Here is a 12,675-nt window from a genome sequence, read left to right as displayed (position 1 = left end):
AGAAATGTTGTTAGCCAAAACCTGGAGGGTTTTATGAAAATCGGAAATTTGTTTGCGCTTGGGTTGTTATGCCGTCTTTATTCCTAGTAGTTAAACAAGTGTCCTCTGTAAGGTAACGTCAGAATATCGCAGTTATCTCCCTTCAATCAGTATTTTCGATATAGATTTGCAAAAATCGATGCAGGTGTAGATATTTACAAGACATTATTCTTGTTGTTTATTCAAAATAGTTCCTGAAATGTTCACAACATTATCAGCATAGTTAATACATTTCTGTACACATCTACTTTGAATGACGGACTACAATGACGTGCCTCAATACTTGGACTAATAAGCGAATCATTACCCCTAGTTACAGAAATTACCACCAGAGGTCTTAAATTCCGGGCTTCCGCCGAAGAGAAATTTATACTGAATATACCTTTTTTCATGTAATAGCACTTTATTTGTAGTCGTGATAGTTTTCATAAATGTATATATAGTTCAACTACATCATATATGAACCGAAAGAAACTACAAAATGAACTGTGAAAGGAAATATAACGAAAATGAAAGTGAGAGATTGTGACGTCACAACTCGTAGGTGATTGTAATATGGCAGGCGTAAACGCCTCCATAAAAATCAAGTGTACGAGATGGTATGATGTACCTTATAGGTTAGAGAGTTATCATGGCGATCTTAAAACAAATCTACAAATACAATTTCTTAGTGTTGGGGCTTAAAACTCCAACTGCTAGCTCTAACTGCTTAATAATAATAAGTTATTGATGTACATGTATGTTACTAATACAAGTTTAGTATGTTTATGTTTTGATTAAACGGTCATCTGACAAACACTTACAGCAGGGACACACCCCTTAATCCAGCATCATTACCATAAATTATCTATACCCAGCCAGTTATGTTTCAGATCAAATCTGGTTTTATCCATTTTGGCTTAAAGGAAGAGTAGCATCTTAAAGCATAATTTCCGCCAAGTTCCCATTTTTGGGGTATGCCCCTCTGTCCCAATTGGTGGGACAAGCCTCATTTAGGGAATTTCCCTTCCCCAATGATGTTTTATACTAAATATTGTTGTAATCAATTAAGGCATTAATGAGTAGTAGCATTTTAAAGCAATGTTTAATCTAAGTGCTCCTTTTGGGCGCCCCTCCCTTCTTTCCTCAGGGCTCAGACCTGTCTCATTTATATAAATCATGATTGCTGTTCCCTTCAGATGTTTCAAATCAAATTTGGTTGTAATCAATAAAGGCATTAAGAAGGAATACAATTTTAAAGTAAAAGTTTTGCTAAGTTCTCCTTTTGGGGCCCCGTCCCTCGGGCCCCAGGGGCCCCACAAGCCTCATAAATATATAAATTGTGATTGTCATCCCCTTATAATGTTTCAAACCAAATTTGAATGTAAATCCACCCAAGGGCTAAAGAGGAGTAGGGTTTTAAAGCAATAATTCACCAAAATTCCCCTTTTTGGGCCCGGGCCCTCAGGCCCTAGGGGTCATACCAACCTCATTTATACAAAATATGATTGCCCTCCCCCAATGATGTTTCACACCAAATTTGGTTGTAATCTACCAAAGGGTTAAGGAGGAGTAGGATTTTATAGCAAAAATTCACCAAAGTTCCCCTTTTGGAGCCCTGCCCCTCCAGCCTCAGGAGTCAGAACAGCCTTATTTATACCAAATATGATTGCTCTCCCCTAATGATGCTTCAAACTTAATTTGGAAGTAATCCATCCAAGGGTTAAGGAGGAGTAACATTTTGAAATAAAAGTCTTATGCACGGCGCACGACGACGGACGGAACACGATGGGTATATAGGTCCGACCCTTTGGGTCAGATGACCTAAAAATCACTTAGGATGTCATCAGGCATGCGATGTACCAAGGATGTTTAACATCAATAGAGGTACCTTACACACTAATGTCACTCCCATCAGTGATTATATCACCATGATTATCAGCTGTAGTGATTGTAATCAAATGTTAATAGTAAATAGGTGTCTAGAAAATTTAGTAAAGATTAATTGGAATGTTGTGTAAAAAACAACCACAAAAACCTAGAAAAACAAAGAAAGTATGATATAATTGATTTAATTATGTTGCTAAGATATGTTTGACATCCATTTCAGATTGCTGAGAGCCACTCACATAAGTATACAATGTATATTGAAATGTTTCTGTCAAGTGATGATTGATAACTTTAACATCAAGGTTTTATACTTAAATGTAGTTGTACATAACATATAAAAATCAGGAACCTACTCTGAAGTCCCAAATATAAATATCGGTGGGTTATCATGTTTGCTGCTGAGTTGGAAAACAAACAGCAGACAGGGTCGTAATAACAGAAAAAAGCTATTTAACAGAAAAGTAGCAGGATAAAGTACACCTCTAGGTCCAGATGTTCAAAAGGTGACTACCTGTAGCTTAGTCACTTCATTAGTAAAAATCTCATTTCTCCTTTACTTCTAAACCTGTGTTTTCCTTAAAATACAGACGTAGACAGGGGACTGACGTGTATGATTAGTTTCATAAAATGTTGTCAAGTTAGTTTTACCAGAAATGATTTAATCAGGATTTAGAAATTGTTATTACAGGTAAACTATAATTTGCTAATTACCTTCTGAACAACATTAACAGGGCCCAGTTATTAGTGTCGCCCGGCCGTATTCAGCTGTACAATGACAATGTATATACGTCCGTATTCAGCTGTACAATGACAATGCGTGTATATACGGCCGTATTCCGCTGTACAATGACAGTGTATATACGGCCGTATTCAGCTGTACAATGACAGTGTATATATATATACGGCCGTACTCAGCTGTACAATGACAATGCATATACGGCCGTATTCAGCTGTACAATGACAGTGTATATACGGCCGTATTCAGCTGTACAATGACAGTGTATATACGGCCGTATTCAGCTGTACAATGACAGTGTATATACGGCCGTATTCAGCTGTACAATGACAGTGTATATACGGCCATATTCAGCTGTACAATGACAATGTATATACAGCCGTATTCAGCTGTACAATGACAATGTATATACAGCCGTATTCAGCTGTACAATGACAGTGTATATATATATACGGCCGTACTCAGCTGTACAATGACAATGTATATACGACCGTATTCAGCTGTACAATGACAGTGTATATAAATTGTACATGTTGTACATGTATGCACAGTACAGATGCTAAGTGCCACTAAAACACTTTTCATAGACATATATGGAATGCAAAATTAAGTAGAAACATATCAAGTTCAATACAACTTTCAACAAAAAATATCATATACAAATGATCAACTTATTCAAAGGAACTTAATTTACATGTATCACAAAAAGTGTATTGATGCAACATGCTACATTATGAAATATCTCTTAACTATTGGTCTTTTTGAACAAGTCGTGTGAAAAAAATACATTCACATCCAATTTGTTTGCACACAATATCATAATAATATCATACTATAAATAGTTAAGCATTATGCATTATACAGATCCATAAACCGACAGCTACATATAAATAATGTATTAATTATCACATAAAACTAAATAATGTATTAATTATCACATAAAACTGATAATAATCTCAAAAGTGTAAAGACTTTAATACTTCTCCATCTGACTCAATGAATTGTTGAGATTGTGTACATATAAAGCACAACCAGTAATATGTCTGACAATCATACATGATAACCTCCATCACATATTAGTATACCCATCAAATCACACAGATCACCTCCATCACATATTAGTATACCCATCAAATCACACAGATCACCTCCATCACATATTAGTATACCCATCAAATCACACAAGAGGTTCATTGATATAAACATGAAAACATCCACATGTCAATTCTCAAATTCCATAAACATAGGTAGGAAGGGGAAAAGATCAATATTCTGTCACCTTTAAACTCAGACTAGCAGCACTGTCTGCTGTCAATCATCTTACCAAAGTTACCAATACCTGAGCCAGTAAACAACCTATTTACAGTTTGTACATGTTTTTTCGAGACTATTTATGGTTTATTGTTTATTAGTGGTACCTAATTTGTTACTGATGTACAGAAATCTAGTGAAAACACTTTTTTATTCAGAATAGGAGTAAACCCACAACTAACTATATATTGTATATATATGGCCATTTCAAAATCTAAATACTAATACTAAAACTTTTTTGACATAATTATCAATGATTTTGCCATATGAAAAAATGAGATTTTAATTGGTAAACCCATACTATAACACTCCATAATAGGTCAAATTAATGTTAAACCCATACTATTATACTCCATAATAGGCCAAATTAATGTTAAACCTATACTATTATTACTCCATAATAGGCCAAATTAATGTTAAACCTATACTATTATACTCCATAATAGGCCAAATTAATGTTAAACCTATACTATTATTACTCCATAATAGGCCAAATTAATGTTAAACCCATACTATTATACTCCATAATAGGCCAAACTAATGTTTAACCCATAATATTATACTCCATAATAGGCCAAATTAATGTTAAACCTATACTATTATTACTCCATAATAGGCCAAATTAATGTTAAACCCATACTATAATACCCCATAATAGGCCAAATTAATGTTAAACTCATACTATTATACTCCATAATAGGCCAAATTAATGTTAAACCCATACTATTATACTCCATAATAGGACGAATTAATGTTAAACCCATACTATAATACCCCATAATAGGCCAAATTAATGTTAAACTCATACTATTATACTCCATAATAGGCCAAATTAATGTTAAACCCATACTATTATACTCCATAATAGGCCAAATTAATGTTAAACCCATACTGTAATACTCCATAATAGGCCAAATTAATGTTAAACCCATTCTGTAATACTCCATAATAGGCCAAATTAATGTTAAACCCATTCTGTTATACTCCATAATAGGACAAATTAATGTTAAACCCATACTATAATACCCCATAATAGGCCAAATTAATGTTAAACTCATACTATTATACTCCATAATAGGCCAAATTAATGTTAAACCCATACTTTAATACTCCATAATAGGTCAAATTAATGTTAAACCCATACTGTAATACTCCATAATAGGTCAAATTAATGTTAAACCAATACTGTAATACTCCATAATAGGCCAAATTAATGTTAAACCCATACTGTAATACTCCATAATAGGCCAAATTAATGTTAAACCCATACTATTATACTCCATTATAAATAGGCCAAATTAATGTGAAACCCATACTATAACACTCCATAATAGGCCAAATTATCACATGTATGTCCATTGGAGAATCAGTTAAAATATAAACTTCGTGGAGTATTACAGATGTATACATCTGGCCTGCATTACATGTACTAACCACAGTGCCTTATACTGAGTACTTAATACTGTATCAACCAAAGGCCTTATAGAAATCAGAATCTTACAACAACTTATCATCAAATTCTTTATGAGTATTTAACCTTTATAATATAACTCAATATTGAACTATTTCTTAATACATGTATAAACTTATCACAGAGATTCATTCCACAATATGCACTTTGATTTTCATCCCTAATATAACCATATAATGCATTTCTATCTGGTTACTGTAACACACCTTATTAATATATCAATAATACTCTCTGGTTAGCCCATGTGATACTGAAGGTGTGTCTCAACAGAGACCAACCACACGTGATACTAAAGGTGTGTCTCAACAGAAACCAACCACGTGATACTGAAGGTGTGTCTCAACAGAGACCAACCACACGATACTGAAGGTGTGTCTCAACAGAGACCAACCACACGATACTGAAGGTGTGTCTCAACAGAGACCAACCACACGTGATACTGAAGGTGTGTCTCAACAGAAACCAACCACATTATACTGAAGGTGTGTCTCAACAGAGACCAACCACACGATACTGAAGGTGTGTCTCAACAGAAACCAACCACACGATACTGAAGGTGTGTCTCAACAGAAACCAACCACACGATACTGAAGATGTGTCTCAACAGAAACCAACCACACGATACTGAAGGTGTGTCTGAACAGAAACCAACCACACGATACTGAAGATGTGTCTCAACAGAAACCAACCATACGATACTGAAGGTGTGTCTCAACAGAAACCAACCACACGATACTGAAGGTGTGACTCAACAGAAACCAACCACACGATACTGAAGGTGTGTCTCAACAGAAACCAACCACATGATACTGAAGATGTGTCTCAACAGAAACCAACCACACGATACTGAAGGTGTCTCAACAGAAACCAACCATACGATACTGAAGGTGTGTCTCAACAGAAACCAACCACACGATACTGAAGAGAAACCAACCACACGATACTGAAGATGTGTCTCAACAGAAACCAACCATACGATACTGAAGGTGTGTCTCAACAGAAACCAACCACATGATACTGAAGGTGTGACTCAACAGAAACCAACCACACGATACTGAAGGTGTGTCTCAACAGAAACCAACCACACGATACTGAAGATGTGTCTCAACAGAAACCAACCACACGATACTGAAGGTGTCTCAACAGAAACCAACCATACGATACTGAAGGTGTGTCTCAACAGAAACCAACCACACGATACTGAAGATGTGTCTCAACAGAAACCAACCACACGATACTGAAGGTGTGTCTCAACAGAAACCAACCACACGATACTGATGGTGTGTCTCAACAGAAACAAACCACACGATACTGATGGTGTGTCTCAACAGAAACCAACCACACGATACTGAAGATGTGTCTCAACAGAAACCAACCACACGATACTGAAGGTGTGTCTCAACAGAAACCAACCACACGATACTGAATGTGTCTCAACAGAAACCAACCACACGATACTGAAGGTGTGTCTAAACAGAAACCAACCACACGATACTGATGGTGTGTCTCAACAGAAACCAACCACACGATACTGAAGGTGTGACTCAACAGAAACCAACCACATTATACTGAAGGTGTGTCTCAACAGAGACCAACCACACGTGATACTGAAGGTGTGTCTCAACAGAAACCAACCACATGATACTAAAGGTGTGTCTCAACAGAAACCAACCACATGATACTAAAGGTGTGTCTCAACAGAAACCAACCACACGATACTGAAGGTGTGTCTCAACAGAAACCAACCACATGATACTGAAGGTGTGTCTCAACAGAAACAAACCACACGTGATACTAAAGGTGTGTCTCAACAGAAACCAACCACGTGATACTGAAGGTGTGTCTCAACAGAAACCAACCACATGATACTGAAGGTGTCTCAACAGAAACCAACCATATGATACTGAAGGTGTGTCTCAACAGAAGCCAACCACATGATACTGAAGGTGTGTCTCAACAGAAACCCACCACACGCTACTGAAGGTGTGTCTCAACAGAAACCAACCACATTATACTGAATGTGTGACTCAACAGAAACCAACCACACAATACTGAAGGTGTGTCTCAACAGAAACCAACCACACGATACTGAAGGTGTGTCTCAACAGAAACCAACCACACGATACTGAAGGTGTGTCTCAACAGAAACCAACCACATGATACTGAAGGTGTGTCTCAACAGAAACCAACCACACGATACTGAAGGTGTGTCTCAACAGAAACCAACCACACGATACTGAAGGTGTGTCTCAACAGAAACCAACCACATTATACTGAAGGTGTGTCTCAACAGAAACCAACCACATTATACTGAAGGTGTGACTCAACAGAAACCAACCACATGATACTGAAGGTGTGTCTCAACAGAAACCAACCACATTATACTGAAGGTGTGACTCAACAGAAACCAACCACACGATACTGAAGGTGTGTTTCAACAGAAACCAACCACACGATACTGAAGGTGTGTCTCAACAAAAACCAACCACACGATACTGAAGGTGTCTCAACAGAAACCAACCACATGATACTGAAGGTGTGTCTCAACAGAAACCAACCACACGATACTGAAGGTGTGTCTCAACAGAAACCAACCACATGATACTGAAGGTGTGTCTCAACAGAAACTAACCACATGATACTGAAGGTGTGTCTCAACAGAAACCAACCACACGATACTGAAGGTGTGTCTCAACAGAAACCAACCACACAATACTGAAGGTGTGTCTCAACAGAAACCAACCATGCGTGATACTGAAGGTGTGTCTCAACAGAAACCAACCACATGATACTGAAGGTGTGTCTCAACAGAAACCAACCACATTATACTGAAGGTGGGTCTCAACAGAAACCAACCACATGATACTGAAGGTGTGTCTCAACAGAAACCAACCACATTATACTGAAGGTGTGTCTCAACAGAAACCAACCACATTATACTGAAGGTGTGACTCAACAGAAACCAACCACATGATACTGAAGGTGTGTCTCAACAGAAACCAACCACATTATACTGAAGGTGTGACTCAACAGAAACCAACCACATGATACTGAAGGTGTGTTTCAACACAAACCAACCACATGATACTGAAGGTGTGTCTCAACACAAACCAACCACATGATACTGAAGGTGTCTCAACAGAAACCAACCACACGATACTGAAGGTGTGTCTCAACAGAAACCAACCACGCGTGATACTGAAGGTGTGTCTCAACAGAAACCAACCACATGATACTGAAGGTGTGACTCAACAGAAACCAACCACACGATACTGAAGGTGTGTCTCAACAGAAACCAACCACACGATACTGAAGGTGTGTCTCAACAGAAACCAACCACGCGTGATACTGAAGGTGTGTCTCAACAGAAACCAACCACATGATACTGAAGGTGTGACTCAACAGAAACCAACCACACGATACTGAAGGTGTGTCTCAACAGAAACCAACCACACGATACTGAAGGTGTGTCTCAACAGAAACCAACCACATGATACTGAAGGTGTGTCTCAACAGAAACCAACCACACGATACTGAAGGTGTGTCTCAACAGAAACCAACCACACGATACTGAAGGTGTGTCTCAACAGAAACCAACCACACGATACTGAAGGTGTGACTCAACAGAAACCAACTACACGTGATACTGAAGATGTGTCTCAATTGAAAGCAAGCACAGGATGATAAGGCTCTAGGTATGATTCTTAAACCACAACTAACAACACCTAATTCAACATTTCCGAACAAAGTACTGGATTTATCCAGTAATGCATATATACCCAAATATATTGCTGTTCAGTAACATTACCAAACAATTTTCATTTCATACTTGATAAGCTTATGTTAAGGTTTTGTGTAGGCATGCCAGAGATATTGCAGTATAAACACAGTACGGTACTTCATAGTCTACTTATATTGTCTTCCAATACCAGACACAGTGTGTACCTTATTTACAATTTATCTGTCACAGATGTGAGCAAAAAATGAATGTAATAGATCTGTTCACTTAAAGCAGTTCTAACTCTGAAGTTCGTTCCATCGTAAAAACTTTGCCTGTTTTGGCCTTGGTCACAACAATCTGTGGCACAGGACTAACGTTTGTATTTTCTGGCTCATTGTCTGGCCCCGATGTCTGTCTGGTCCTGTCTCCCTGTCCATCCCCTAAACTATCACGATGTCCGCCCAATAACTCTGATCCCAGGGCTGATGCACAACCAATTCCATCATCAACAGAATGGCTTCGTGGTCGATACTGGGCATGTTTGAGTATCTCCTCTGTACTGGGCGACTTGTATGACCATGCTCTCCGGCGACCTTTTATTTTGTTCACCTTGGAGGGAATGGCAAACATGGAGCTTGGTTGTATAACGTATCTGTAAGGACAAGACGTATCAGGAAATCATACACCTCAACACTAATTAACATCTGTTACATCAGTAGGGCATCACACCTCAACACTAATTAACATCTGTTACATCAGTAGGGCATCAGACCTCAACACTAATTAACATCTGTTACATCAGTAGGGCATCATACACCTCAACACTAATTAACATCTGTTACATCAGTAGGGCATCAGACCTCAACACTAATTAACATCTGTTACATCAGTAGGGCATCAGACCTCAACACTAATTAACATCTGTTACATCAGTAGGGCATCAGACCTCAACACTAATTAACATCTGTTACATCAGAAGGGCATCAGACCTCAACACTAATCAACATCTGTTACATCAGTAGGGCATCATACACCTCAACACTAATTAACATCTGTTACATCAGAAGGGCATCACACCTCAACACTAATTAACATCTGTTACATCAGTAGGGCATAAGACCTCAACACTAATTAACATCTGTTACATCAGTAGGGCATCAGACCTCAACACTAATTAACATCTGTTACATCAGAAGGGCATCAGACCTCAACACTAATCAACATCTGTTACATCAGTAGGGCATCATACACCTCAACACTAATTAACATCTGTTACATCAGTAGGGCATCACACCTCAACACTAATTAACATCTGTTACATCAGTAGGGCATCAGACCTCAACACTAATTAACATCTGTTACATCAGTAGGGCATCACACCTCAACACTAATTAACATATGTTAATCAGTAGGGCATCATACACCTCAACACTAATTAACATCTGTTACATCAGTAGGGCATCACACCTCAACACTAATTAACATCTGTTACATCAGTAGGGCATCACACCTCAACACTAATTAACATCTGTTACATCAGAAGGGCATCACACCTCAACACTAATTAACATCTGTTACATCAGTAGGGCATCACACCTCAACACTAATTAACATCTGTTACATCAGTAGGGCATCAGACCTCAACACTAATTAACATCTGTTACATCAGTAGGGCATCAGACCTCAACACTAATTAACATCTGTTACATCAGTAGGGCATCAGACCTCAACACTAAATAACATCTGTTACATCAGTAGGGCATCACACCTCAACACTAATTAACATCTGTTACATCAGTAGGGCATCAGACCTCAACACTAATTAACATCTGTTACATCAGTAGGGCATCACACCTCAACACTAATTAACATCTGTTACATCAGTAGGGCATCACACCTCAACACTAATTAACATCTGTTACATCAGTAGGGCATCATACACCTCAACACTAAATAACATATGTTACATCGGTAGGGCATCAGACCTCAACACTAAATAACATCTGTTACATCAGTAGGGCATCAGACCTCAACACTAAATAACATCTGTTACATCAGTAGGGCATTAGACCTCAACACTAATTAACATCTGTTACATCAGTAGGGCATCATACACCTCAACACTAAATAACATCTGTTACATCAGTAGGGCATCAGACCTCAACACTAATTAACATCTGTTACATCAGTAGGGCATCACACCTCAACACTAATTAACATCTGTTAATCAGTAGGGCATCAGACCTCAACACTAACATCTGTTACATCAGTAGGGCATCACACCTCAACACTAATTAACATCTGTTACATCAGTAGGGCATCACACCTCAACACTAATTAACATCTGTTACATCAGTAGGGCATCACACCTCAACACTAATTAACATCTGTTACATCAGTAGGGCATCACACCTCAACACTAATTAACATCTGTTACATCAGTAGGGCATCACACCTCAACACTAATTAACATCTGTTACATCAGTAGGGCATCACACCTCAACACTAATTAACATCTGTTACATCAGTAGGGCATCACACCTCAACACTAATTAACATCTGTTACATCAGTAGGGCATCAGACCTCAACACTAATTAACATCTGTTAATCAGTAGGGCATCAGACCTCAACACTAATTAACATCTGTTACATCAGTAGGGCATCAGACCTCAACACTAATTAACATCTGTTAATCAGTAGGGCATCAGACCTCAACACTAATTAACATCTGTTACATCAGTAGGGCATCAGACTAACGCAGGTGAAGGGCGATATGTGTGCATCACTTCATTGAAGGAAGCAGTTACATGTATTATAGACTGTCTATGGTGTTGTGTGTTTAGGTCTGACACTTTCCCTGAATTACAAGGGAAACATATGATGGATATATTACTTTACACCAGTTACTAAAGGAAAACTCTGCCTCAATATAACCCTCAATATTCATGAGGGTCATAATTACCCTTGATATTCACGAGATGATAGAGAACTGAATATTCATGAGGTGATTAATAAACTTGAATATTCATGAGATGATTGATAAACCTGAATAATTATAAGGTGATTAATAAACCTGAAAAGTCATGAGGTGATAAACCCAGAAAATAAAACAATAAACAAATGAAAGTTTTCCCTTAACATGTATCAATGAGTTTAAAGTATATATCTTACTGCTTACAGACAGTTCCACAGCATTTAAGGAAATATTTGTACATTTTTCAATGTATGAGAAATAATAAAAACTTCAAGTGCATTATGACACATTAACAATGAAAGATCACAAGTTGTCAAGTGTACAACGATTTGGGCTTACATTCTAACAGCATACTTACACCAAGTCTCCCTTCCTCAGTTTTCTTTGTGGATGTGGGTTTAGGATCACATATGATACTGGTGTACCCATCTCATCATGCTCACCTGTACACAATAGATACAAATTAATTAATTTACCCACCAACAGAGAACAGGTAAAAGTTAATGAATTTACCTGTACACATCAGGTAAAAGTTAATGAATTTACCTAAACA

General features: G+C 37.8%; 1 protein-coding gene across 2 annotated transcripts in view; it reads right to left on the bottom strand.

Annotated features, from left to right (window-relative positions):
- Positions 1-2,063: 2,063 nt before the first annotated feature.
- Positions 2,064-12,675, bottom strand: part of LOC117316194 (potassium channel subfamily T member 2-like) — an 88,807-nt gene continuing 78,195 nt past the window's right edge. For both annotated transcript variants that reach the window (XM_033870711.1, XM_033870712.1), the window contains 3 exons: positions 12,481-12,565; positions 3,793-9,799; positions 2,064-3,708 (listed from right to left, as the gene is read on the bottom strand). In XM_033870711.1, coding sequence (XP_033726602.1) covers positions 9,433-9,799; positions 12,481-12,565 — 452 coding nt within the window. In that variant the 3' untranslated portion in view covers positions 2,064-3,708; positions 3,793-9,432. The remainder of the gene's footprint in view (positions 3,709-3,792; positions 9,800-12,480; positions 12,566-12,675) is intronic.

This window comes from Pecten maximus, chromosome 18 (assembly GCF_902652985.1).
Source record: "Pecten maximus chromosome 18, xPecMax1.1, whole genome shotgun sequence".
In the NCBI taxonomy this organism is placed as follows: Eukaryota; Metazoa; Mollusca; class Bivalvia; order Pectinida; family Pectinidae; genus Pecten; species Pecten maximus.
The sequence above is the reverse complement of the archived record's forward strand: the minus strand, read 5'-3'. Positions and strand labels throughout refer to the sequence as shown.